The sequence below is a fragment of the Piliocolobus tephrosceles genome, chromosome 4 (genome assembly GCF_002776525.5).
Source record: "Piliocolobus tephrosceles isolate RC106 chromosome 4, ASM277652v3, whole genome shotgun sequence".
Classification (NCBI taxonomy): Eukaryota; Metazoa; Chordata; class Mammalia; order Primates; family Cercopithecidae; genus Piliocolobus; species Piliocolobus tephrosceles.
Genome location: NC_045437.1, coordinates 113,365,016 through 113,391,985, shown reverse-complemented (window position 1 = coordinate 113,391,985; position 26,970 = coordinate 113,365,016). Strand labels below are relative to the sequence as shown.

The following is a 26,970-nucleotide window of genomic DNA, read 5'->3' as shown; positions in this document are numbered from 1 at the left end:
AGTTTTAATATATGTATTTTAGGTTCTGAAAGTCAGATGTTGGATGAGATTCAGAAAAATCAGTTTACTCTCTACTTTGCTGTGATCTGCCACATTCTTCACTCCTTTCAATAGGCAACCAATTGATAATTAATTTTTGTTGTTGTTGTTTTGTTTTGAGACGGAATCTTGCTCTTTCACTTACGCTGGAGCGCAGTGGCGCAATTTTGGCCCACTGCAACCTCTGCCTCCTGGGTTCAAGCGATTCTTCTCCTGCCTCAGACTCCAGAGTAGCTGGGATTACAGGTGTGTGCCACCACGCCCAGCTGATTTTTGTATTTTAGTAGAGACGGGGTTTCACCATGTTGACCAGGCTAGTCCCAAACTCCTGACCTCAAGTGAACCACTGGTCTTGGCCTCGCAAAGTGCTTGGATTACAGGCGTGAGCCAGCACACCCGGCTAATATTAATATATTTTTATATACATAATGTTTTTTCGTGTAAATTATATTTTTATTTACATGAGTAAATATATACTTCTTAGTCATCTTCCATGTCTTTCCTTTATCACAGACAGAATACTGTATATTTTGCAGCTTGCCTTTTCCACTTTGTGGAGATTTTTTTCATATTTTTTATTATTTGTTTATTTATTTATTTTTCTGAGACAGAATCTCATTCTGTTGCCTAGGCTGGAGTGTAATGACATAACCGCGCCTCACTGAAGCCTTGATCTCCAGGGCTCAAATAGTCATCCAACCTCAGCATCCTGAATAGCTGGGAACACAGATGTGTGCCACCACACAAGGCTTTTTTTTTTGGGTGGAGATAGTGTCTGCATATATTGCCCAGGCTGATCTTGAAATCCTGAGCTTAATAAGGCATCCTCCCACCTTGGCCTTCCAGAGTACTGGGATTACATGTGTAAGTCACCATGCCTCTTTTTTTTTTTTTTTTTTTAGAAGGATGGTTTCTCCAAAGTAGAATTCCTGGATTTGATTTTGTATTTTGAATAGTGAAGTGCCTAAAAACCTTTATAAATTTTAGTTTCTTGGCTGGCTGTAGTGGCTCACACCTGTAATTCCAGCACTTTGGGAGGCTAAGGCGGGCAGATCACCTGAGGTCAGGAGTTTGAGACCAGTCTGGCTAACATGGTGAAACCCTGTGTTTACTAAAAATATAAAAATTAGCCAGGTGTGTTGGCATCCTCCTATAATTCCAGCTACTGGGGAGGGTGAGGCAGAAGAATTGCTTAAGCCCGGGATGTGGAGGTTGCAAGTGATCCAAGATCACACCACTGCACACCAGCCTGGGCGACAGAGCGAGACTTAGGCACAGTGGCTCATGCCTATAATCCCAGCACTTTGGGAGCCCGAGGTGGGAGGATCACTTGAGCCCAGGAGTTTGAGACCAGCCTTGGCAACACAATGAGACCCTTTCTCTTTAATTAAAAAAAATTGTTGATACCTTATCCTTAGTGACCTGTCTGGATATTTAAATTCTACTACTGGAAAACTTAATACTCCTTTTCTAACCTCCTGTCCCTATGACTGCTGGTTTCTTACTCGTTAGGGTGTATCTCTCTCTTCGTCTCGCTTTTGATTTAGGGTCTCGCTGTATTGCCCAGGCTGAATGCAGTGGCATGATCATGACTCATTGCAACCATAGCTTCCCAGGGTCAAGCAATCTTCCCTCCCATGCCTTCCAAGCAGCTGGGACTACAGGCATTCACCACTATACCTGGCTTAGTTTTTAATTTTTTTATAGAGACAGGGTTTTGCCTTGTTGCCCAGGCTGGTCTGAAACTCCTGGGCTCAAGTGATCTGCCCACCTAGGCCTCCCAAAATGCTTGAGATTACTGGAGGGAGTTACCGCACTCAGCCTATTTATAGTGTTTCTTATGCACACTAGTTCAGTCCATGCTATTTATTTGACAAAAATAGTAAATACCTTGTATAGATTGAGTACTGGGCTAGGTTTTGGGATCCGTTATTGGGCTGTACATCAATACTGCTTGCTGTCATAAGAAATTAGAATCTAGTATAAGGGTCAAGACACCAGAAAATAATCAAATGCATTATTACTTAACTGAGAAGTCTATCCAAGGAATACTTTTGATGCCTGTTCAGTGACATAATAGGGATAACTGACCTGGACTTTTCATCCAGTGGTGTTTGCTCATAAAGTTTTCTCTGATCTGTTACTTGAGAGGATGAGTTGGGAGTTAACTAGGGAAGAGAGAAGAAGATGATTCCAGGAACATCAAATAGTATGTGCCCCAGCCCTGAGAAATCTGCAGCTCTCAGAGTAATGGAGGGTGGCACAGTATGAGGCTGGAAAGTAGGTATGGGACAAAGTGTTCAGTGCCATGTTGACTTTGTTAAAACTTTTTGTTATTTTTATCTCAGTAACAATGTATATAATTAAAAGGTATTTAGCAGGAACTGCCATGATCTGATCTGTTCATTTTAAAAATTCACTGTGGGCCGGGCACGGTGGCTCAAGCCTGTAATCCCAGCACTTTGGGAGGCCGAGACGGGCGGATCACGAGGTCAGGAGATCGAGACCATCCTGGCTAACACGGTGAAACCCCGTCTCTACTAAAAAATACAAAAAAAAAAAAACTAGCCGGGCGAGGTGGCGGGCGCCTGTAGTCCCAGCTACCTGGGAGGCTGAGGCAGGAGAATGGCGTAAACCCGGGAGGCGGAGCTTGTAGTGAGCTGAGATCCGGCCACTGCACTCCAGTCCGGGCGACAGAGCGAGACTCCGTCTCAAAAAAAAAAAAAAAATTCACTGTGGCTGGATTTTTGAACATGTGTTAGAGGGGGACCACAAATAAGTAAAAAGAGACGGTTAAATAAGTCATTATTAGTGATTATGGTGTGATGAAAATTGTGAATAGAAAATAAAAACAGGAGGTAAAATGCATGTGATGTAGTAATGCATTGGATAATGTTGAGTGAGGGAGAATGAAGTCCTGAGGCTTTCAGTTCTCAGGTTTCCATATCACAGGATGGCTCCCACGTTTTTAGCTTTATTGCTGGATGGATGTGTAGATTGTCATTTACTGAGAGAACACTGGAGCATCTATAACTCAGAAAGGACATATTCTTGTTCATATTAGTTGGAGCCATGGGCAAGGCATGGGTGAGATTTTTTGGGACAGAAGATACTATGAGACAAAAGGTACGTTGAGGAACACATCATTTGACATCTATATGGAAGAGACTGAGCTTGCCAAAAAAGAATGATGAAAAAGAATCAGATGAAACAGAGATGGAAAAGGAAAAGTAGTAGAATGTGACTAGAGTACAGTAGTATGTACTGGAGATATGTTCTAAGATTCTCAGTGGATGTGTGAAACTGGGTAGTACTGAATCCCATATATGCAATGTTTTTCCTGTACATACATACCTATTATAAGGTATCATTTATAAATTGGGCATTGTGGCCGGTTGTGGTGGCTCACGTCTGTACTCCTAGCACTTTGGGAAGCCGAGGTGGGCAGATCACTTGAGGTCAGGAGTTGAAAGCCAGCCTGGCCAACATGATGAAAACCCGTCTCTACTAAAAACACAAAAAATTAGCTGAACGTGGTGGCGGACGCCTGTAATCCCACCTACTGGGGAGGCTGAGGCAGGAGGATTGCTTAAACTTGGGAGGTGGAGGTTGCAATGAGCCGAGATCATACTACTGCACTCCAACCTGGGCGATGGAGCAAGATTCTATCTAAAATAATAATAATAATAATAAGTAAATAAAAAATGGGAATGGTAGGCCAGGCGTGGTGGCTCAAGCCTGTAATCCCAGCACTTTGGGAGGCTGAGACGGGCGGATCACGAGGTCAGGAGATCAAGACCATCCTGGCTAACACGGTGAAACCCCGTCTCTACTAAAAAATACAAAAATCTAGCCGGGCGAGGTGGCGGACGCCTGTAGTCCCAGCTACTTGGAAGGCTGAGGCAGGAGAATGGCGTAAACCTGGGAGGCAGAGCTTGCAGTGAGCTGAGATCCAGCCACTGCACTCTAGCCTGGGCAACAGAGCGAGACTCCGTCTCAAAAAAAAAGGGAATTGTAAGAGATCAATAACAGCTAATAATAAAACAGAGGCCAGGCGTGGTGGCTCACGCCTGTAATCCCAGCAATTTGGGAGGCTGAGGCAGGTGGATCACAAGGTCAGGAGATTGAGACCATCCTGGCTAACATGGTGAAATCCCGTCTCTACTAAAAATACAAAAAATTAGTCGGGCGTGGTGGCAGGTACCTGTAGTACCAGCTACTAGGGAGGCTGAGGCCGGAGAATGGCGTGAACCCGGGAGGCAGAGCTTGCAGTGATCTGTGATCGCGCCACTGCACTCCAGCCTAGACGAGAGTGTGAGACTCCGTCTCAAAAAAAAAAATAAAAAAATAAAAAAAATAAAACAGGGTCGGGCGCAGTGGCTCACGCCTGTAATCTCAGCACTTTGGGAGGCCAAGGCGGACGGATCACGAGGTCAGGAGATCGAGACTATCCTGACTAACATGGTGAAACCCCGTCTCTACTGAAAAAAAAATACAAAATGTTAGCTGGGTGTGGTGGCGGGCGCCTGTAGTCCCAGCTACTTGGGAGGCTAAGGCAGGAAAATGGCGTGAACCAGGGAGGCGGAACTTGCAGTGTGCAGAGACCGTGTGCCACTGCACTCCAGCCTGGGCGGCAGAGCGAGACTCCGTCTCAAAAAAATAAATAAATAAAAATAAATTAATTAATTAAAAAAAGAACAATTATACTGTAATAAAAGTTATGGGAATCTATACCCTACCTTCAACCCCAATAGTTTATTGTACTGTATCACAGGTAACTGAAACCATCGAAAGTGAAGTTGCACATGAGCTGGGACCACTCTAGTTTAAGAAGGACGATGTGATCAATTTTGCTGAGTGTTGCCTAGAGAGCAAATAAAATGTCCATTAGGGATAAGAACAATCTTTTTTATTGTTGTTGGTTTGATTGAAGTAGAAGTTAGATTGGACTGATTTGAGGCAATGGAGACAGAAATAGAGAAGGGAGGATGCTGCAGGTATATAGGATTCAGAAGGATTTTTATTTTTTGTTGTTATTTTTTATTTCAATATTCTTATTTTTGAGAAAGAGTCTTGCTCTGTCACTGAGGCTGGAGTGCAGTGGCACAATTACAGCTCACTGCAACTTCCATCTCCCGGGCTCCAGCGCTCCTTCCACCTCAGCCTCCTGAGTAGCTGGGACTACAGGTGTGCACCACAACACTCGGCTAATTTTTGTATTTTTTGTAGATCTCCCTGTGTTGCATGAACTGGTCTTGAACTCCTGGCCTTAAGTGATCCTCCCGCCTTGGCCTCCCAAAGTACTGAGATTACAGGTGTGAACCACTGTGCCTGGCCAACAATTTATTTATTTTTATTTTTTATTTTTTATTTTTCATGAGGCAGAGTCTCGCTCTGTTGCCCGGACTGGAGTGCAGTGGCCGGATCTCAGCTCACTGCAAGCTCCGCCTCCTGGGTTTACGCCATTCTCCTGCCTCAGCCTCCCGAGTAGCTGGGACTACAGGCACCCGCCACCTCACCTGGCTAGTTTTTGTATTTTTAGTAGAGACGGGGTTTCACCGTGTTAGCCAGGATGGTCTCGATCTCCTGACCTCGTGATCCGCCCGTCTCGGCCTCCCAAAGTGCTGGGATTACAGGCTTGAGCCACCACGCCCGGCAACAATTTATTTTTGACTCTAGAGACAGGGAAGTTTTAAGATGAAGGTGCTAGCCAATTCCGATCCCAAGTGAGGGCTGTCTTCCTGACTTGTAGATAACCACCTTGTTGCTGTGTCCTCATTTGGCAGAGAGAGACAGTACTCACTCTGGCATCTTCTTATAAGGAGACTAGTTGCATCATGAGGTCCCCTGCATCATGAGGGATCTATTACTAATCTAGTAATAGTGTTGAGTATTCTTAGTATATTTAGTGTATAAAATTAGTAAATCTAATTATTCCAAAGGCCTCACCTATAAACATCAACATATGGGGGGTCCAAGACTTCAGAATAATGCATTTCAGGAGGACACAGACATTTAGTCTGTAATAACCCTTTTTCATCCTTCTGGAATGACAGTTTTATTAACTCTGAGTTTTAAATTGTCATCAGTAAACTGAATTCATATGCATAGTGATAGTCTTTATCCTGTTTTTAGGTTTATATACTCAACCCCATGCTTGAAGTTTTCACCAGGATATCAATTTGAAAATACATTCATCACCCTAACATGGAACCCCATATTCTTTAGCTTCCTCTGTCTCCATCTTTCCACACCCATACGTGTTTGCCTTAAGCAACCACTAATGTACTTTCTGTTTCTGTGGATTTGCGTATTCTGGACATTTTGTATATAGTAGGTCCCCAATTTGAGTTAGAATTTTTTGACCTTACAATGATGCGAAAGCGATACACATTAAATAGAAATGGTACTTCGAGTTACCTGTAGAACCATTCTGTTTTTCACTTTCAATGTAGTATTCAATAAATTATACAAGATACTCAGCAGTTAATTTTAAAATAGGCTTGATGTCAGAAATTTTGCACATGTTTAGCGTAGGCTAGGTGTATTAAATACATTTTCTAATTATTCTTTTTTTTTTTTTTTTTAGAGTCAGGGTCTTGCTTTGTTGCTCAGGCTGGAGTGTAGTGGCACGATGTCAGCTCACTGCAGCCTCTGCCTCTTGGACTCGTGATCCTCTCGCCTCAGCCCCCAAGTAGCTGGAACTACAGGCAAGCGTCACCATGCCCAGCTAATTTTTAAATTTTTTTTGCAGACAGGGTCTCCCTGTATTGCCCATGCTTGTCTTGAACTCCTGGGCTCAAACAGTCCTCCTGCCTTGGCCTCAGAAAGTATTCAGATTATAGGCGTGAAGCCATTGTGTCTGGCCAGCCTTCATATTCAACTTAATATTTTCAACTTATAATGGGTATGTCATGGAGCATCTGTGAGTTGTTTATAATTTTTCCACAAATCTGTTGTGCTCCTCAACTTACAATTGGGATAGGTTCCCACTAGGAATGCATTGGTTCTGATTTTTCCCATATCCCCATCATTGGTTATTTGACTTTTAAAACATAGACAAAGCATAAATTTAATTTTGTTGCTGTTGTTGTTTTTTGAGATAGTGTCCCGCTCTGTTGCCTAGGCTGTGGCAGGATCTCAGCTCATTGCAACCTCTGCCTCCTGGGTTCAAGCAATTCTCCTGCCTCAACCTCCCGAGTAGATGGGACTATAGGCATGTGCCACCACACCTGGCTAATTTTTGTATTTTTAGTAGAGACGGGGTTTCACTATGTTGGCCAGGCTGTTCTTGAACTCCTGACCTTAAATGATCCTCCTGCCTCGGCCTTCCAAGGTTCTGGCCTGCCTCGGCCTCCCAAGGCACTGGGACTATAGGCCTGAGTCACCTTGCCTGGCCCAATGTTTTCATTGTTTCACATAGGCAGTTCAGTAGCATTAAGTATGTTAACATTGTTGTGTAGCCATTACCACTTCATGTCCCGACTCTTTCATCTCCCAAATTGAAACTCTGTACCCATTTGCCAACATCACCCTAGCCCTTGGTAACCACTGTCCTGTGTTCTGTTTTTTTCCTCTATAATTTGACTATTTTAGATACCACATATAACTAGAATCAGACATTTGTCCTATTGACCCCTTACTTCTCTTACCATAATGTTTTCTAGGTTTATCTATGCTATAGTATGTTTTGGAATTTCTCTCTGTTAATTTTTTTAAAGGCTACATAATACTTCATTGTATTGTAAGTATCACATTTTGGTTTTCCATTCATCCATCAGAGAACATTTGGGTTGTTTCCTTTTGGCCATTCTGAACAGTGTTTCTATAAACATTGTATAAGTATCTGTTGTTTTTGTTTTTGTTTTGTTTTGTTTTTTTTGGATGGAGTTTCGCTCTTATAGCTCAGGCTGGAGTGCAATGAGGCGCGATCTTGGCTCACTGCAACTTCTCTCTCCTAGCGATTCTCTTGCCTGTTGGGATTACAGGTGCGTACCACCACACCTGGCACTAATTTTTATATTTTTAGTAGAGATGGGGTTTCGCCGTGTTGGCCAGGCTGGTCTCAAACTCCTGACCTCAGGTGATCCGCCTCCCAAAGTGCTGGGATTATAGGTATGAGCCACTGCGCCAAACCTAAGCATCTGTTTGTTTGTTTGTTTATTTGTTTTTCTTTTGATTTTTGGAAACAGTGTTGCTCTGTTTCCCAGGCTGGAGTGCAGTAGCAGGATCTCGGCTCACTGCAACCTCTGCCTCCTGGGTTCAAGCGATTCTTCTGCCTGAAACTCCCAAGTAGCTGGGACTACAGGTGTGCACCACCATGCCTGGCTAATTTTTGTATTTTTAGTAGAGATGGGGTTTCAACATATTGACCAGACTGGCTAATGGTCTGTTTTATGTGACTTTTTTGTTTTGTTTTGTTTTTTTGAGACAGAGTCTTGCTCTATTGCCCAGGCTGAAGTGCAGTAGCACGATCTCGGCGCACTGCAAGCTCCGCCTCCTGGGTTCACGCCATTCTCCTGCCTCAGCCTCCTGAGTAGCTGGGACTACAGGCGCCCGCCACCACGCCCTGCTAATTTTTTGTATTTTTAGTAGAGATGGAGTTTCACCATGTTAGCCAGGATGGTCTCGATCTCCTGACCTCGTGATCCGCCCACCTCGGCCTCCTAAAGTGCTGGGATTACAGGTGTGAGCCACTGCGCCCGGCCTGTGTGACTTTTTAGTTACATATTAAGTCTTTTTCAATTGTGGTTTTTTTTTTTTTTTGAGACAGAGTCTCGCTCTTCCTCAGATTGAAGTGCAGTGGCACGATCTTGGCTCACTGCAAGCTCTACCTCCTGGGTTCACGCCATTCTCCTGCCTTAGCCTCCCAAATAGCTGGTGGTGCCCGCCACCACGCCCGGCTAATTTTTTGTATTTTTTTTTTTCTAATAGAGATGGGGTTTCACTGTGTTAACCAGGATGGTCTCAATTTCCTGACCTCGTGATCCGCCCGCCTCGGCCTCCAAAGTGCTGGGATTACAGGCGTAAGCTACTGTGCCTGGCCTTCACTTGTGTTTTTAAAAACATCTTTCAAATTTTGTTCATCTCATTGCCACTGCCTTGAAGTTCTAGTCATCTCGGGGCCACACTACTTTGGTGATGCTGGTCTATTGAGTCTTATTTCCTCTTATTGTATTGTTTATAGGTCAAGGATATTCATATTTCTAAGATGAAAAACTGAACCTTTTAAATGAGACTTCTCATTGCCTACAGGATAATGGCTAAAGGTTTTGGGGTGTGTGTGTGTGTGTGTGTGTGTGTGTGTGTGTGTGTGTGTGTGTTTGTGTTTGAGACAGAATTTCACTCTTGTTGCCCAGGCTAGAGTGCAGTGGTGCGATCTCAGCTCACTGCAACCTCCGCCTCTTGGGTTCAAGCGATTCTCCTGCCTCAGCCTCCCAAGTAGCTGGGATTACAGGCGTGCACCACCATGCCTGGCTAATTTCTTGTATTTAGTAGAGACAGGGTTTCACCATGTTGGTCAGGCTGGTCTTGAACTCCTGACCTCAGGTGATCCACCTGCCTCAACCTCCTGAAGTGTTGGGATTACAGGTGTGAGCCACCGCACCCGGCTAAAAGTAGAAGCTGCAGTGGCTAAGGTCATAACATGCCATGCAAACTCTTACAAGTCTGGTTGCTGCCCAACCTTGATTAGTTTCCCTTTTCTTACAGTTTATGATATAGTGTTCTGAACTTCTTGTAGTTTTGTTTTGTTTTATTCATTCATGCCTTTGGGGTTCTATGCTCTCATACCATAATTGTATCTTTTATTCTAAGTGTTTACTTTTTTTGTTTGTTTGTTTGAGATGGAGTATCACTCTGTTAACCAGGCTAGAGTGCAGTGGTGTGATCTCAGCTCACTACAAACCCTGCCTGCCAAGTTCAAGCAATTCTCGTGCCTCAGTCTCTCTAGTAGCTTGGATTGCAGGCATGTTGCACCACGCCTGGCTACTTTTTGTATTTTTAGTAGAGACAGAGTTTGACCATGTTGGCCAGGCCAGTCTCAAACTCCTGCCCTCAGGTGATCCGCCTGCCTCAGCCTCCCAAAATGTTGGTATTACAGGCATGAGCCATCCCACCTGGCCAAACTGTTTAACTTTAAAAGTTGTTCAGTCTGGTGCGGTGGCTCACACCTGTAAGTAATCCCAGCACTTTGGGAGGCCAAGGCGGGCGGATCACCTGAGGTCAGGAGTTTGAAATCAGCCTAACCAACATGGAGAAACCCTGTCTTTACTAAAAATACAAAAAATTAGCTGGGTGTAGTGGCGCATGCCTGTAATTCCAGCTACTCGGGAGGTTGAGGCAGGAGAATCGCATGAACCTGGGAGGCAGAGGTTGTGGTGAGCCGAGATCGTGCCATAGCACTCCAGACTGGGCAACAAGAGCAAAACTCTGTCTCAAAAAAAAGATAATAATAAGTTATTCAAGTATTTCATTTGTCTCCTCCCACTTACTTTTTTTTTTTTTTTTTAAGAAATGAGTGTTTATTTTTGCAGTTGTCATGCCTTTTGTATTGTCATCTATTTATATATGACTTACCCGTCAGACAGTGAGTTCTTTTTTCTCTTCCTCACGTTACTGGCACATCGGAAGTTCTTATCTGTTAATTGAATTTATTTATTTATTTATTTATTTCTAAGACAGGGTCTTGCTGTACTGCCCAGGGTGGAGTGCAGTGGCGTGATCATGGCTCACTGTATTCTCGACCTTTTAGGATGAAGTGATCCTCCCTTCTCAGCCTCCAAAGTAGGTGGGACTACAGGCACATGCCACCATCCTCAGCTAATTTTTAAATTTTTAGTAGAGATAGGGTCTTGCTATGTTTCCCAGGCTAGTCTCGAACTCCTGGGCTCGAGCAATCCTCCCACTTCTGCCTCCCAAAGTGTTGGGATTATAGGTGTGAGCCCCTGCACCTGGCCAATTCAATGTATTGATTCATGGGAGAGTGATTTATTTCTCAAATTGACTTTAAGAACCTCTATGTAGGTACACACATGTGTGTATTAACCAGTTCCAGTTCCTGTGGGTGATTTTTATTGAAGGATTTAATTCAGTAGGTGGGAAATAAGGAGTTCATTTTTTTTTTTCGGAGTTTGTTTTTAAAATGAACCAGACAACACAAAATTTAACTAAGTTTTAGTTTCATTGTTAAGCTATGTTTTTATAGAAAAACTACCATGTGTACACTTTTGAAACCAGAAGTTACCGTTGACAGTTCAGTTTATAAATCCCTTCTTTCCTTTGTCTTTCTTTTTTCATTTTTCATTTTTCATTCTGAAGGAAGTAGTCGTTCCATAATTCTTCCAAAGGTGATTTGGATTCTTTTCTGTGTTTTGAAACAAGATGTGGTTGTTACAAGGGAACTAGATGTGAGTTAAAGTGAATTTTCATATGAAATGATTTTTATTTCCTTTTATTAAAAGTGACAAATTGTTAAACATGTGTTGTCCTCTCTTTCTTTTGTGACACTTTTTAATGTAATAGAAGTTGCTAATAAAATTGTAAATGTGTGGAAGATAACACATACTAGATGAATTTAATTATAATCTTTTCTATATAGGATTTAAATTTTCATATTTTTAGTTGTATGTATAGAACTTTAGACAACCAAGAAATTATAGGCTAAACTGGATTTATTTTTGGTTTTATTACTGGTAGGCTTTCCGTTTTCTTTTAAAATTTCCCTAATTTGAAATACCGTATTTCACTTTCTTTGCAAAACCAGTGTTTGACCATGCACTTGTTCTCTCTGAAGTTATTGAACTTACTATGTCTAAAATATCAAAGCCATACATTATTTTGGGGGTGTGGTTGTGGGGAGGAATCCATGCAAAGCACCTTGTGTGGTGCTTGTCTGTGAGTAACTACACTATAAATGTTAACAGATCATACATGTTGCTTTGCTGAAACATTTCTTGCTCTTTGTATTTTAGCCTAGTGTTTTTCATGTTTTCTTTTTTTGTTGTTGTTGTTGTTTTTTGTTTTCTGTTTTTTTTTTGATATTTTTGTTGCTGTGGGCTTATTATATGTCTTCTGTATTTTTGAAACAATGAAATTATAGACTGATAGTGAAAGAGACTTACCTGTCTACTGTCTTGATTTCTTCTTTGTAGTTAATCTACATTTAACTGGTTTTGAAGCTATATCACATCATCAGACTAGACTACTGATTCTTTCATAACCTCCTGTGTATTTTCTTGCAACACATATAGAATACTTAAAATTTTCCTTGAGTATGATCTACTCGAGATTGTCTAGTTCAGTGGGCATGTTAGTTGTTTCCAAACAGTCTTCTCTGGCAGCAATGATGTGGCTATTGTCCTAATTATGAGAAGTAATTTCTTTGATTAATGATTCTGGTTCTCTTACCCTTACCTAGTTTCCAACCGGAGGCCCTATCGGCAGTACTACGTGGAGGCTTTTGGAGATCCTTCTGAGAGAGCCTGGGTGGCTGGAAAAGCAATCGTCATGTTTGAAGGCAGACATCAATTCGAAGAGCTACCTGTCCTTAGGAGAAGAGGGAAACAGAAAGAAAAAGGATATAGGCATAAGGTAGGAAAAGAAAAAGGCTTTTTATTGAGTGACAGAAGCAAGTAAGAAAAAGAAAGAAAATAACCTTTTATTTATTTTCGAGACAGAGCCTTGCTCTGTTTCCCAGGTTGGGGTGCAGTGGTGCAATCTTTGCTCACTGCAACCTCCGCCTCCCAGATTCAAGTGATTCTTGTGCTTCTGCCTCTTGAGTAGCTGGGATTATAAGCGAGCACCACCACGCCTGGCTAACTTTTGTATTTTTATTAGAGACAGGATTTTGCCATGTTGGCCAGGTTGGTTTTGAACTCCTGAGCTCAAGCAGCCTGCCTGCCTTGGCCTCCCAAAGTGCTGGGATTACAGGTGTGAGCCACCACGCCTGGCCCGGCCTTTTAAAAATGATTATCGACTTGGGAGTTACCAAAGAGGAGGCAAGGAAAAAGCGTTATATTTTTGAAATGTAAGTTATTTCCTTTGGTAGTAGAATATCTGTGAGAAAATAGGGAGCAGATGCAGGTTTGTTTTTTTTGTTTTGTTTTTTTTCTCCAGTGGGCTGAGGCTAGCTTGTGACATATTTATACTCAATTTTTTGATGAATTATTTTAGTTATCTTTACTGTTGTCACTCAGAGTAGTGAAAATTATGACATAGCATGACCATTCTTTTGTTATATTTTATGCATGAAGAAAGTGATCATTAAAATGAAATATTCTGCTTCTTGTCCCTTGGACTAATTATTTCTATTAATGAGAATAATACAGTTTTTTTGTTTGTTTGTTTTTGGAGACAGAGTCTCACTCGGTCACCTAGGCTGAAGTGCAGTGGCATGCTCTTGGCTCACTGCAACTTCTGGCTCCCAGGTTTGAGCCATTCTTGTGCCTTAGCCTCCTGAGTAGCTGGGATTACAGGTGCCCGCCACCACGCCCTGCTACTTTTTGTATCTTTAGTAGAGACAGGCTTTTGCCGTATTGGCCAGGCTGGTCCTGAACTCCTGACCTCAGGTGATCAACTCGCCTCAGCCTTCCAAAGTGCTGGGATTATAGGCGTGAGCCACTGTGTCCACCAAGAACAATAAGATTTTTAATAATTTTCTTTTTTATGTTTCTCAGTGCTTAAGTCTAAAGTTTCTACTCTAGTTATATTTCAACCATCAGTGTTGTGGCTTTTTTTTCTTTTGCTTGATGTTTTATGTTAAATTTGGCTTAGAAAAATACCAGCTTATTTTAATACTCTTTTTTTCCTCCAGTTTTTTTTATTGTGTTAAAATATATATAGTATAAAAATTAGTATCTTAAACACTTTTAAATGAACAGTTAATGGTTTTAAATACATTCATAATGGTGTGCAAACATCTCATAATTATTTTCATCTTATAAATTTGAAACTCTTTAACCTGTTAAACAGTAATTCCCCATTTGTCCTTCTCCTGTCCCCTGTCACCACCATTCTACTATTTGTCTCTATGATTTGATATTCTTTTATATTCAGTTCTAGAAGGAGAAATAATAGTTCTTAGTTTGGTGTTTTATACTTCCTGGGTCTAAATACTTTTATTTATTATTATTAGTCTTCGATGTGGGGGTCTCTCTATGTTGTTCATGCTAGACTGCTGTGGCACAGTCATCTTTTATTGCAGCCCAGGCTTGAGCCATTCTCCTGCCTCAGTCTCCAGGGTAGCTGGGACTACAGATATATACAACTACAGTGGCTAATTTTTATTTATTATCATTATTTATTTATTTATTTTTGAGATGGAGTCTCGCTCTGTCCCCCAGGCTGGAGTGCAGTGGCGCGATCTCCACTCACTGCAAGCTCCTCCTCCCGGGTTCACGCCATTCTCCTGCCTCAGCCTCCCAAGTAGCTGGGACTACAGGCACCCGCCACCACGCCCAGCTAATTTTTAAAATTTTTTTTTTTTTTTTTTTTGAGACGGAGTCTCGCTCTGTCGCCCGGACTGGAGTGCAGTGGCCGGATCTCAGCTCACTGCAAGCTCCACCTCCCGGGTTTACGCCATTCTCCTGCCTCAGCCTCTGGAGTAGCTGGGACTACAGGCGCCTGCCACCTCGCCCGGCTAGTTTTTTTTTGTATTTTTTAGTAGAGACGGGGTTTCACCGTGTTAGCTAGGATGGTCTCGATCTCCTGACCTCGTGATTCGCCCGTCTTGGCCTCCCAAAGTGCTGGGATTACAGGCTTGTGCCACCGTGCCCGGCCTTAAATATTTTTAGTAGAAACGGGGTTTCACCACGTCAGCCAGGATGGTCTCGATCTCCTGATCTTGTGATCCACCTGCCTTGGCCTCCCAAAGTGCTGGGATTACAGGCGTGAGCCACCGCGCCCGGCCTATTATTAATTTTTAAACAGAGTCTTGCTCTGTCACCCAGTCCAGACTACACTGGTATAATCTTGGCTCACTGCAACCTCTGCCTCCAGGGTTCAAGTGATTCTTATGCCTCAGCCTCCCAAATAGTTGGGATTACAAGTGTATGCCACCACACGTGGCTAATTTTTGTATTTTTAGTAGAGACGGGATTTCACCATGTTGGTTAGGCTGGTCTTGAACTCCTGGATTTAATCCTCTCATGTTGGTTTCCCAAAGTGATGGGATTACAGGCATGAGATACCATGCTGGCAATACTTGTAGACTATTTTTAAAAATCATAATTAGGATAATTTAGAGTTCATATTCAGGGTCTGCCACTTAAGACTTGAGTTCTCAAAGACTTGGTGTCTTCATGTCTAAAGCTAGTACAATAACTTATAGAACTGTTGTAAACATTAGAAATAAGTATAAAATATTTAATATGACATACGATTGATGCTTTAGAAACAATTAGTATGTGTTGTTAGGATGAAAGAGGTTAATGGCTTCCTTTCAGATATTTCAGCTGGTTGCTGATGGAGATGTATCAGTTTTTTTGTTAAGTCTTTAGGCATGTAGAGTTACCAATCTTTTCAGAGGTGTTTATTGGGACTTTCAGGTTCTGGAAAATTGATTTACTCTGGTCTCAATCATGAACATTAGTGGTATGTGTTTCTGTGTTTAAAAATTTAAAAAAAAAATTATATATATATATATACACACACACATACACCAGATTGTCAGTTTGATCCTTTCTTTGTAAGAGAAGGCTACTCCCCTAGTTACCCTAATTTTTTTTTTTTTTTTTTGAGATGGAGTCTCACTCTATCACCCCGGCTGGAATACAGTGGCATGATTTTGGCTCACTACAACCTCTGCCTCCTGGGTTCAACCAATTCTCCTGCTTCAGCCTCCCAAGTAGCTGAGATTACAGGCGTGCATCACCATGCCCTGCTAATTTTTGTATTTTTAGTAGAGACAGGGTTTCACCATGTTTGCCAGGCTGGTCTCAACCTCCTAACCTCAGGTGACCACCCCTCGCCATCCGTCCCCCCCACCTTTGGCCTTTCAGAGTGCTGGGATTACAGACGTGAGCCACCGTGCCCAGCCGCGTTACACTAATTTTATTTATTTATTTATTTATTTATTTATTTATTTATTTATTTATTTATTTATTTAATTTTTTTTTTTTTGAGACAGAGCCTCTCTCTGCTGTCCAGGCTGGAGAGCAGTGGCATGATCTCAGCTCACTGCAAGCTCTGCCTCTCGGGTTCATGTCTTTCTCCTGCCTCAGCCTCCCGAGTAGCTGGTACTACAGGTGTCTGCCACCATGCCTGGCTAATTTTTTGTATTTTTAGTATAGACAGGGTTTCACTGTGTTAGCCAGGATGGTCTCGATCTCCTGACCTTGTGATCCGCCTGCCTCAGCCTCCCAAAGTGCTGGGATTACAGGCATGAGCCACTGCACCCAGCCTATCTATGTATCTATCTATCTATCTATCTATCTATCTATCTATCTATCTATCTATCTAATCTATCTATCTATATCTATTTAAGGAGAGGAGGTCTCCCTGTGTTTCCCAGGCTGGACTGAAGGCATCCTCCTGCCACAGCCTCCCAAAGTGCTGGGATTAAAGGTGTGAGCCACTTCTCCCAGTGTTTTATTTATTTATTTTATTTTTTAAAATTTGAGACAGGATCTTGCTCTGTCATCCAGGCTGGAGTGCAGTGGCACGATTTTGGCTCACTGCAACCTTCACCTCCTGGGCCCGAGTGATCCTCTTACCTCAGCCTACTGAGTAGCTGGGACCATATGCATGCACCATGTCCGGCTAGTTTGTGTGTGTGTGTGTGTGTGTGTGTATTTTTAGTAGAGACAGGGTCTCGTTGTGTTACCCAGGCTGGTCTTGAACTCCAGAGCTCATGTAATCTACCTGCCTCAGCCTCTCAAAGTCCTGGGAGTACAGCTGTGAGCCACCATCCCCAGCAATGACCTTAATGTTTACTTGCTCTGCAGAACTCCCCTTAAATATTAAAGTATTTGTGAACACTATGTGGTAGTTAGAATGTTGACTAATACCTCTTGTGTGGAGGTAAGGAAGAAAATAAGAGTCTGAAAAATTAGCTGTATTTCAGAGTCTCAATATTTTCATGCTGTGAGGTATGAAGAAAAGATAATGCAGTACCCATGTGTCATCAGTGTCATCGCTCTGGATTACATGAGGAAGCCTAGGAGATGGCTTGGTTGTAATCCAGGTTATATTTAACATTTATAGTCGATGATTGATTAGCCAGGTGGCTAGTGATAACTAGAATTTCAAATTTCAAGTCACCTAAGTAGTTGGATCAAACCTGCTGATTCCTCTTATCCTGTTTTTTCTATAATCATCTTCTTTAACCTTTTGCTTTCTTTTCTTTTTTTTTTTCCTTGCTTTTTCTTTTTCTTTTTTCTTTTTGAGACAGATTCTTGCTCTGTCACCTAGGTTGGAGTACAGTGGCATGATCTCAGCTCACCACAACCTCCACCTACTGGATACAAATAATTCTTGTGTTTTAGCCTCCCTACTTTCTTTTTTATGCAACTGATCATATGTTTGGCCTTCATATTCATTAATTAATTAGTTAATTAATTTTTTGAGATGGAGTCTCGCTCTGTTCCCCATGCTGGAGTGCAGTGGTGTGACCTCCAACTCCCGGGTGCTAGTGATTCTCCTGCCTCAGCCTCCACAGTAGCTGGGAGTATAGGTGTCTGCTACCACGTCTGGCTAAATTTTTTATTTTTAGTAGAGGTGGGGTTTGGCAACATTGGCCAGGCTTGTCTTGAACTCCTGACCTCAGGTGATCCGTCCTCCTCAGCTTCCGAAAATACTGGGATTACAGGCATGAGCCTCATACCCAGCCGAGTATTCTTTAATTTAGAAATGTGATGTTACCAGTTTTAGTCTGTGTTCTCCTTTGTGTTTATAAATGCAGGGAGGGTAGGCTGTTTTGTGAGATCAGTCCTTACTCTAATGACATAATCTTATTAGTAGAAGTATTATTGAGGAAGCTTCATTAGGGTGATTCAGATGCTGCTTGAGCTCAGGTGCTAACTACCTGGCTAGTTCCATAAAAGTAGGAGGCCCGACAGGTTTGGAAAAGCTTCTGATTTCAGTCCAGGCATGGTGGCTCATATCTGTAATCCCAGCACTCTGGGAGGCTGAGGTGAGTGGATCACTTCAGGTCAGGAGTTTGAGACCAGGCTGGCCAACATGGTGAAACCCCGATTGTACTGAAAATACAAAAGATTAGCTGGGTGTGGTGGTGGGCGCCTTAATTCCAGCTACTTGAGAGGCTGAGGCAGGAAAATCACTTGAACCTGGGAGGCAGAGGTTGCGGTGAGTGAAGATTGTGCCACTGCACTCCAGCCTGGGTGACAGAGCAAGACTCTGTCTCAAAAAAAAAAAAAGCTTCTGATTTCATCTCCCTTTTCCCCCACCCATTTCTTTGATAAGTGATAATTCTTTTTCTCCTTTAAATTTAAGGTTCCTCAGAAAATTTTGAGTAAATGGGAAGCCAGTGTTGGACTTGCAGAACAGTATGATGTTCCCAAGGGGTCAAAGAACCGAAAATGTATTCCTGGTTCAGTCAAGCTGGACAGTGAGGAAGATATGCCGTTTGAGGACTGCACAAATGATCCTGAGTCAGAACATGACCTGTTGCTTAATGGCTGCTTGAAATCACTGGCTTTTGATTCTGAACATTCTGCAGATGAGAAGGAAAAGCCTTGTGCTAAATCTCGAGCCAGAAAGAGCTCTGATAATCCAAAAAGGACTAGTGTGAAAAAGGGCCACATACAATTTGAAGCACATAAAGATGAACGGAGGGGAAAGATTCCAGAGAACCTTGGCCTAAACTTTATCTCTGGGGATATATCTGATACGCAGGCCTCTAATGAACTTTCCAGGATAGCAAATAGCCTCACAGGGTCCAACACTGCGCCAGGAAGTTTTCTGTTTTCTTCCTGTGGAAAAAACACTGCAAAGAAAGAATTTGAGACTTCAAATGGTGACACTTTATTGGGCTTGCCTGAGGGTGCTTTGATCTCAAAGTGTTCTCGAGAGAAGAATAAACCCCAACGAAGTTTGTTGTGTGGTTCAAAAGTGAAGCTCTGCTATATTGGAACAGGTGATGAGGAAAAGCGAAGTGATTCCATTAGTATCTGTACCACTTCTGATGATGGAAGCAGTGACCTGGATCCCATGGAACACAGCTCAGAGTCTGATAACAGTGTCCTTGAAATTACAGATGCTTTTGATAGAACAGAGAACATGTTATCTATGCAGAAAAATGAAAAGATAAAGTATTCTAGGTTTGCTGCCACAAACACTAGGGTAAAAGCAAAACAGAAGCCTCTCATTAGTAACTCACATACAGACCACTTAATGGGTTGTACTAAGAGTGCAGAGCCTGGAACTGAGACATCTCAGGTTAATCTCTCTGATCTGAAGGCATCTACTCTTGTTCACAAACCCCAGTCAGATTTTACAAATGACGATCTCTCTCCAAAATTCAACATGTCATCAAGCCTATCCAGTGAGAACTCACTAATAAAGGGTGGGGCAGTAAATCAAGCTCTATTACATTCGAAAAGCAAACAGCCCAAGTTCCGAAGTATAAAGTGCAAACACAAAGAAAATCCAGTTATGGTAGATCCCCCAGTTACAAATGATGAGTACAGTTTGAAATGCTGCTCTTCTGATACCAAAGGCTCTCCTTTGGCCAGCATTTCTAAAAGTGGGAAAGTGGATGGTCTAAAACTACTGAACAATATGCATGAGAAAACCAGGGATTCAAGTGACATAGAAACTGCAGTGGTGAAACATGTTTTATCCGAGTTGAAGGAACTCTCTTACAGATCCTTAGGTGAGGATGTCAGTGACTCTGGAACATCAAAGCCATCAAAACCATTACTTTTCTCTTCTCCTAGTCAGAATCACATACCTATTGAACCAGACTACAAATTCAGTACATTGCTAATGATGTTGAAAGATATGCATGATAGTAAGACAAAGGAGCAGCGGTTGATGACTGCTCAAAACCTGGTCTCTTACCGGAGTCCTGGTCGTGGGGACTGTTCTACTAATAGTCCTGTAGGAGTCTCTAAGGTTTTGGTTTCAGGAGGCTCCACACACAATTCAGAGAAAAAGGGAGATGGCACTCAGAACTCCGCCAATCCTAGCCCTAGTGGGGGTGACTCTGCATTATCTGGGGAATTGTCTGCTTCCCTACCTGGCCTAGTGTCCGACAAAAGAGATCTCCCTGCTTCTGGTAAAAGTCGTTCAAACTGTGTTACTAGGCGCAACTGTGGAAGATCAAAGCCTTCATCCAAATTGCGAGATGCTTTTTCATCCCAAGTGGTAAAGAACACAGTGAATCGTAAAGCATTAAAGACCGAGCGCAAAAGAAAACTGAATCAGCTTTCAAGCGTGACTCTTGATGCTGCACTGCAGGGAGACCGAGAACATGGAGGTTCATTGAGAGGTGGGGCAGAAGATCCTAGTAAAGAGGAACCCCTTCAGATAATGGGCCACTTAACAAGTGAAGATGGTGACCATTTTTCTGATGTGCATTTTGATAACAAGGTTAAGCAATCTGATCCTGGTAAAATTTCTGAAAAAGGACCCTCTTTTGAAAATGGAAAAGGCCCAGAGCTGGACTCTGTAATGAACAGTGAGAATGATGAACTCAATGGTGTAAATCAAGTGGTGCCTAAAAAGCGGTGGCAGCGTTTAAACCAAAGGCGCACTAAACCTCGTAAGCGCATGAACAGATTTAAAGAGAAAGAAAACTCTGAGTGTGCCTTTGGGGTCTTACTTCCTAGTGACCCTGTGCAGGAGGGGCGGGATGAGTTTCCAGAGCATAGAACTTCTTCAGCAAGCATCCTTGAGGAACCACTGACAGATCAAAAGCATGCTGATTGCTTAGATTCAGTTGGGCCACGGTTAAATGTTTGTGATAAATCCAGTGCCAGCATTGGTGACATGGAAAAGGAGCCAGGAATTCCCAGTTTGACACCACAGGCTGAGCTCCCTGAACCAGGTAAGGACATCTAAATGTGATAAAAAGAAATTGGAGAAAGTGCTGATAAACATTGCCCTTCTGAAATTGGTCTGTTGTAATGATAAAGTGAAGTATAAACTGGGGGGCAAGAATCATCACTTTAATGAAGAAGGAGTTTTATGTAGAAAGGTCTGAATTTTGAAGATGAGATTTCCATATATATTCAAAAGTTAAGCTTTACCAGAAGCCTTTTCCCCAACCTTTTCAAGTAAATCTCTATAATGTTTTCTTTCTTTCTCTCTCTCTCTCTGTCTCTCTGTCTCTCTCTGTCTCTGTCTTTCCCTCTCTCTTTTTTTTTTTTTTTAAATTTTTTTTCTTTTGAGACTGGGTCTTACTGTGTTGCCGAGGCTGGTCTCAGACTCCTGAGTTCACGCCATCCGCCAGCCTCTGCCTCCTAAAGTGCTGGAATTACAGGCATGAGCCACCATGCCTGACCTATTCCCCATTTCTTACCTTTTAAAATCTCCAAGCTTTTTGGGACTTAGTATGTAATTGCAAGTAACTGAGAGGCTCCTAGGATTTAAATCCAATTGTTAGGTTGTAGAAGCAAATAGGCTCTATTAGATGGTAGGGTTTTTTTTTTTCTTTTTCTTTTCTTTAGGCACCCTCCACCATACCTGGTAATTTTTGTATTTTTAGTAGAGATGAGGGTTCACCACGTTGGCCAGGCTGGTCTTGAACTCCTGAACTCAAGTGATCCGCCCGCAAAAGTGCTGGGATTACAGGCATGAGCCACCGCGTCTGGCTGGATGTTAGGTTTTCTTTGACCACTACTTAAGACAGGTCCTTCTGTTGTGTGGACAATTTGATGAAGCATATGAGCTTTTGAAAAAACTGCCAAGTATTCTACAGTACTTATTTGAAGGTCTTAAATCCCTATTGGAGTGAGGATTATGAACAAATAAAAATACCAGAAGTACCCAAGTGTCGTACCTAGCGGCAGATGGAAAACAGAAATCTTTTAAGATATTAACATCACACAATATAGTTGAGGATAAAGCAGTGTGTGTATATACGTATATACAAATATTTTTTTTCCATTTTACAGCAATATCCGTTAACGTTAAGATTCTCGAAATTGTGTATCATAATAGAATTTTTTCTATCAGCTTTATTGAACAATCAGTGCAATCAATTGTGGAATATTTGCATCATCCCAGACAGAAACACTGAACTCTTATCAATCTGCCTTCAGTTTTTGCCTATTTATAGATTTGTCTGTTGTGTACATTTCATAGAAATGGAATCATACAATATGTGCTCCTTTTGGGTCTGGTTTCCCTTACTTAGTTTAATGTTTTCTGGTTCATCCCTCTTGTAGTATGTATCAGTTCTTCTGTTTTTTCCTAAAATTACCGTTAAAAAGCATGTAACCTAAACGTACCTTTTTTTGTTGTTTTTTTTTGAGACAGGGTCTGACTCTGTTGCCCAGGCTAGAGTGAAATGTACTCTTTTAACAGTATTTATGGCCAGGTGTGGTGGCTCACACCTGTAATCCCAGCACTCTGGGAGGCAAGGCTGATGGATCACCTGAGGTCAGGAGTTTAAGACCAGCCTGGCCAACATGGCAAAACCCCATCTCTACTAAAAATAGAAAAATTAGCTGGGCATGGTGACGCGCTCCTGTAATCCCAGCCACTCGGGAGGCTGAGGTAGGAGAATCACTTGAACTCTTGAGGTGGAGGTTGCAGTGAGCTGGGATTGTGCCACTGCACTCCAACCTGGGAGACAGAGCGAGACTCCATTTCAAAATAAACAAAAAAACAGTATTTAAGTGTGTATTATAGTGTCATGAATCATGTACCATGTACAACAGCAGATCTCCAGAAAGTTTTCATTTTGCTTGACTGAGACTCTGTACCCATTGAACAACAACTCCTGATTTTCTCCTCTGTTCAATCCATGACAACTAACATTCTTTCTGCTTCTGTGAATTTGATTACTTTAGATATCTCATGTAAGTGGAGTCATGCAGTATTTGTTGTTTTGTGATAGGCTTATTTCACTTAGCATAATGTTCTCAAGTTTCATCCATGTTGTAGCATATGACAGGATCACCTTTTTTTTTTTTTAAGACAAAGTCTCACTCTGTCGCCCATGCTGGAGTGCAATGGTGTGATCTCAGCTCACTGCAGCCTCTGCATCGTGGGTTCAAGCGATTCTCCTGCCTCAGCTTCCCAAGTAGTTGGGACTACAGGCACATGCCACAACACCCGGTTAATTTGTTTTGTATTTTTAGTAGAGACAGGGTGTCACCATGTTCCCCAGGATGGTCTTGATCTCCTGACCTCGTGATCCGCCCGCCTTGGCCTCCCAAAGTGCTGGGATTATAGGCATGAGCCACCATGCCCTGCCGATAACCTTCTTTTTTTACTTCTGAATAATATTCCACCATACTTTTTCATACAAAAGCATCTTTTCTTTATCAATTCATTGCTTGATGGACATTTAGGTTGCTTCCACATCTTGACTATTGTGAATAATGCTACAGTGAACATGGATATGCAGATATCTCCTCAAGATCTGGTTTTCTTTTTTTTTTTTTTCTTTGTTTTTGGAGATGGAGTTTCACTCTTGTTGCCCAGGCTGGAATGCAATGGCACAATCTCAGCTCACTGTAACCTCTGTCTCCTGGGCTCAAGCAGTTCTGCCTCAGCCTTTCAAGTAGCTGAGATTAAAGGCACACGCCACCACATATGGCTAATTTTGTATTTTTAGTAGGGACGGGGTTTCACCACGTTGGCCAGGCTAGTCTCGAATTCCTGACCTCAGGTGGTCTGCCCACCTTGGGCTCCCAAAGTGCTGGGTTTACAGGCATGAGCAACTGCACCCAGTGGTTTTCAGTTCTTTTGGATAAATACCTAGAATGGCATTGGTGGAACATAGGGGAATTCTACTTTTATTTATTTATTTATTTTTGAGACAAGGATCTCGCTCTGTCACCCAGGCTGGAGTATAATGATGTGATCTCAACTCACTGCAACCTCTGCCTCCTGGGTTCAAGCAATTCTTGTGCCTCAGCCTCCCAAGTAGCTGGGATTACAGTGGTTTTGCTATGTTGGCCAGGCTGGTCTCAAATTCCTGACCTTAAGTGATTCTCCTGCTTCGGCCTCCCAAAGTGTTGGGATTATAGGCATGAGCCACTGCACCCAGCCTACTTTTAATTGGATGAACCTCTATAGTGTTTTGCATAATTGCTGCATCATATTATAAGTCCTTTGCCCATATACTTTTTTTTTTTTTTTTTGAGATTTTTTTTTTTTTTGAGATGGAGTCTCGCTCTGTCGCCCAGGCTGGAGTGCAGTGGTGTGATCTGGGCTCGCTGCAAGCTCCGCCTCCCGGGTTCATGCCATTCTCCTGCCTCAGCCTCCCGAGTAGCAGGGGCTGCAGGTACCCGCCACTGCACCCAGCTAACTTTTTTTGTATTTTTAGTAGAGATGGAGTTTCACCATGTTAGCCAGGATGGTCTCAATCTCCTGACCTCGTGATTCGCCCACCTCGGCCTCCCAGAGTGCTGGGATTAAAGGCGTGAGCCTCTGCGCCCGGCCTACATATGTTTTTAATGATACTGGGTCTCTTTGTCACCCGGGCTGGAATACAGTGGTGCAGTTATAGCTCACTGCAGCCTTGAACTCCTGGGCTCAAGCGATCCTTCTGTCTCAACATCCTGAGTAGCTGGGAGTACAAGTGCATACCACCACACTTGTCTAATTTTTGTGGTTTTGTTTTGTAGAGACAGGTTTCTGGTTATGCTGCCCAGGCTGGTCTTCAACTACTGGGCTCAAATGATGCTCCCGCTTTGGCCTCCCAAAATGCTGGGATTCCAGACATGAGCTACTGTGCATATCCCTTTGCATATTTTAAAATCTTGTTATTTAAAAAAATGAGGTGTGGCCTGGCGCGGTGGCTCAAGCCTGTAATCCCAGCACTTTGGGAGACCAAGACGGGCGGATCACGAGGTCAGGAGATCGAGACCATCCTGGCTCATATGGTGAAACCCCGTCTCTACTAAAAAACACAAAAAACTAGCCGGGCGAGGTGGCAGGTGCCTGTAGTCCCAGCTACTCAGGAGACTGAGGCAGGAGAATGGCGTAAACCCAGGAGGCGGAGCTTGCAGTGAGCTGAGATCCTGTCACTGCACTCCAGCCTGGGCGACAGAGCGAGACTCTGCCTCAAAAAAAAAAAAAAAAATGAGGTGTAAGTTACTCATATATTCTGGATGTTAACCAATTATCTGATGTATGATTTGCAAGTATTTTCTCCCATTTTGTACCTGCCTTTTCACTCTGTTGATTGTTTACTTTGCTGTATAGAAGTTAATGTGATATTTTTTTCCATTTTTGCTTTTTAAAAAATTTTTACTTGTGCTTTGGGTCTCATAGCCAGGAAATTATTGTTCATTCCAATATCATGAAGTTTTTCATTTGTTTTATTCTAGGAGTTTCATAGTTGGAGGTCTTATGTTTAGGTCTTTGATCTATTTTATGATAATTTTTATATAAGGTATAAGATGAGAGTTCGTGTTCATTCTTCGGCATGTGGATATCCAGTTTTCACAGTACCATTTGTTAAAGAGACTATCCTTTTCCCATTGTGTAGTCTTGGCACTGTTGTTGAAGATCATTTGACCATATATGTGATTTATTTCAGGCATCTCTGTTCTTTTAATTTTTAGTAAAATTGAGATGGGATCCAACCATGTTGCCCAGGCTTTTCTTGAATTTCTGGGCTCAAGTGATCCTCCTGCCTCAGTCTCCCAAAAAGCTGGGATTACAGGTGTGAGCCACCACCCTGGCCAGGGATCTCTGTGGATCTCTATTCTGTTCCATTGACTTATATGTCTGTATTTTTATGCCAGTACAATATTGTTTTGATTAGCATAGCCTCATGATATGTTTGAAATTAGGAAATGTAAGGCCTCCAGTTTTTTTTTTCTCAAGATTGTTTTGTTTATTTGGGGGTTCTTTGAGGTTACACACTAATTTAAGATAGTTTTTTTATTTCTGGAAAAAAAAATGGCTATCGAGATGTTGATAGGGATTGCATTGACTTTTTAGTTTCCTTTGGGTAGTAGGGATATCTTAACAATATTAAGTTTTCCAATCCATGAAAACAGCCTATCTTTCCATTTATTTATGTCTTCCATAATTTTATCCAACAGTGTTTTGGGGTGTACAGCCATTTCGCCTCCTTGGTTAAGTTTATTCTTAAGTATTCTATTCTTTTTTATGCTATTGTAAATGTGATTGTTTTAATTTCCTTTCATATTGTTCATTATGAGTATATAGAAATGCAACTGTTTTTTCAGGTTTAATTTTGTATCTTGGAACTTTGCCAAATTTGCTTCTTTGTTCTAATAGCATGTGGAATCTTTAGGGTTTCCTACATAAAAGTTCACGTCGTCTGCAGAGAGATAATTTGGCTTCTTGCTTGCCTATTTATTGCCTAATTACTCTGCTAGGACTTCAAGTAATGTGTTGAATAGGTTGCTACAGTGAGTATATTTCCCTTGCTCTTTATCTTAGAGGAAAAGCTTTCAGTGTTTCACTGTCAAGCATATTAGCTGTGGTCTTTTCATATATAGTCTTTATTGTATTTATGTAATTACTTTTTTGTGTGGGTTTTTGTTTTTAGACAGGGTCACATTCTTTTTTTTGAGACAGAGGTGCATTCTTGGTGTCCATGACGAAGTGCAGTGGCGCCATCTCGGCTCACTGCAACCTCCATCTCCTGGGCTCACACCATTCTCTTTCCTCAGCCTCCCGAGTAGATAGGACTACAGGTGCCCACCACCACGCCCGGCTAATTTTTTTGTATTTTTAGTAGAGAGGGCTTTCATCACATTGGTCAGGCTAGTCTCAAACTCCTGACCTTGTGATCTTCCCGCCTCAGCCTCCCAAAGC

The 26,970-nt window shown here is 42.2% G+C and overlaps 1 protein-coding gene across 6 annotated transcripts in view; it reads left to right on the top strand.

The window, feature by feature from the left end:
* Nucleotides 1-26,970, top strand: part of NSD1 (nuclear receptor binding SET domain protein 1) — a 175,977-nt gene that overhangs the window by 65,999 nt on the left and 83,008 nt on the right. For all 6 annotated transcript variants that reach the window (XM_023185002.3, XM_023185005.2, XM_023185003.3 and 3 more), the window contains 2 exons: nt 12,458-12,630; nt 18,490-21,046. In XM_023185002.3, the coding sequence (XP_023040770.1) occupies nt 12,458-12,630; nt 18,490-21,046 (2,730 nt within the window). The remainder of the gene's footprint in view (nt 1-12,457; nt 12,631-18,489; nt 21,047-26,970) is intronic.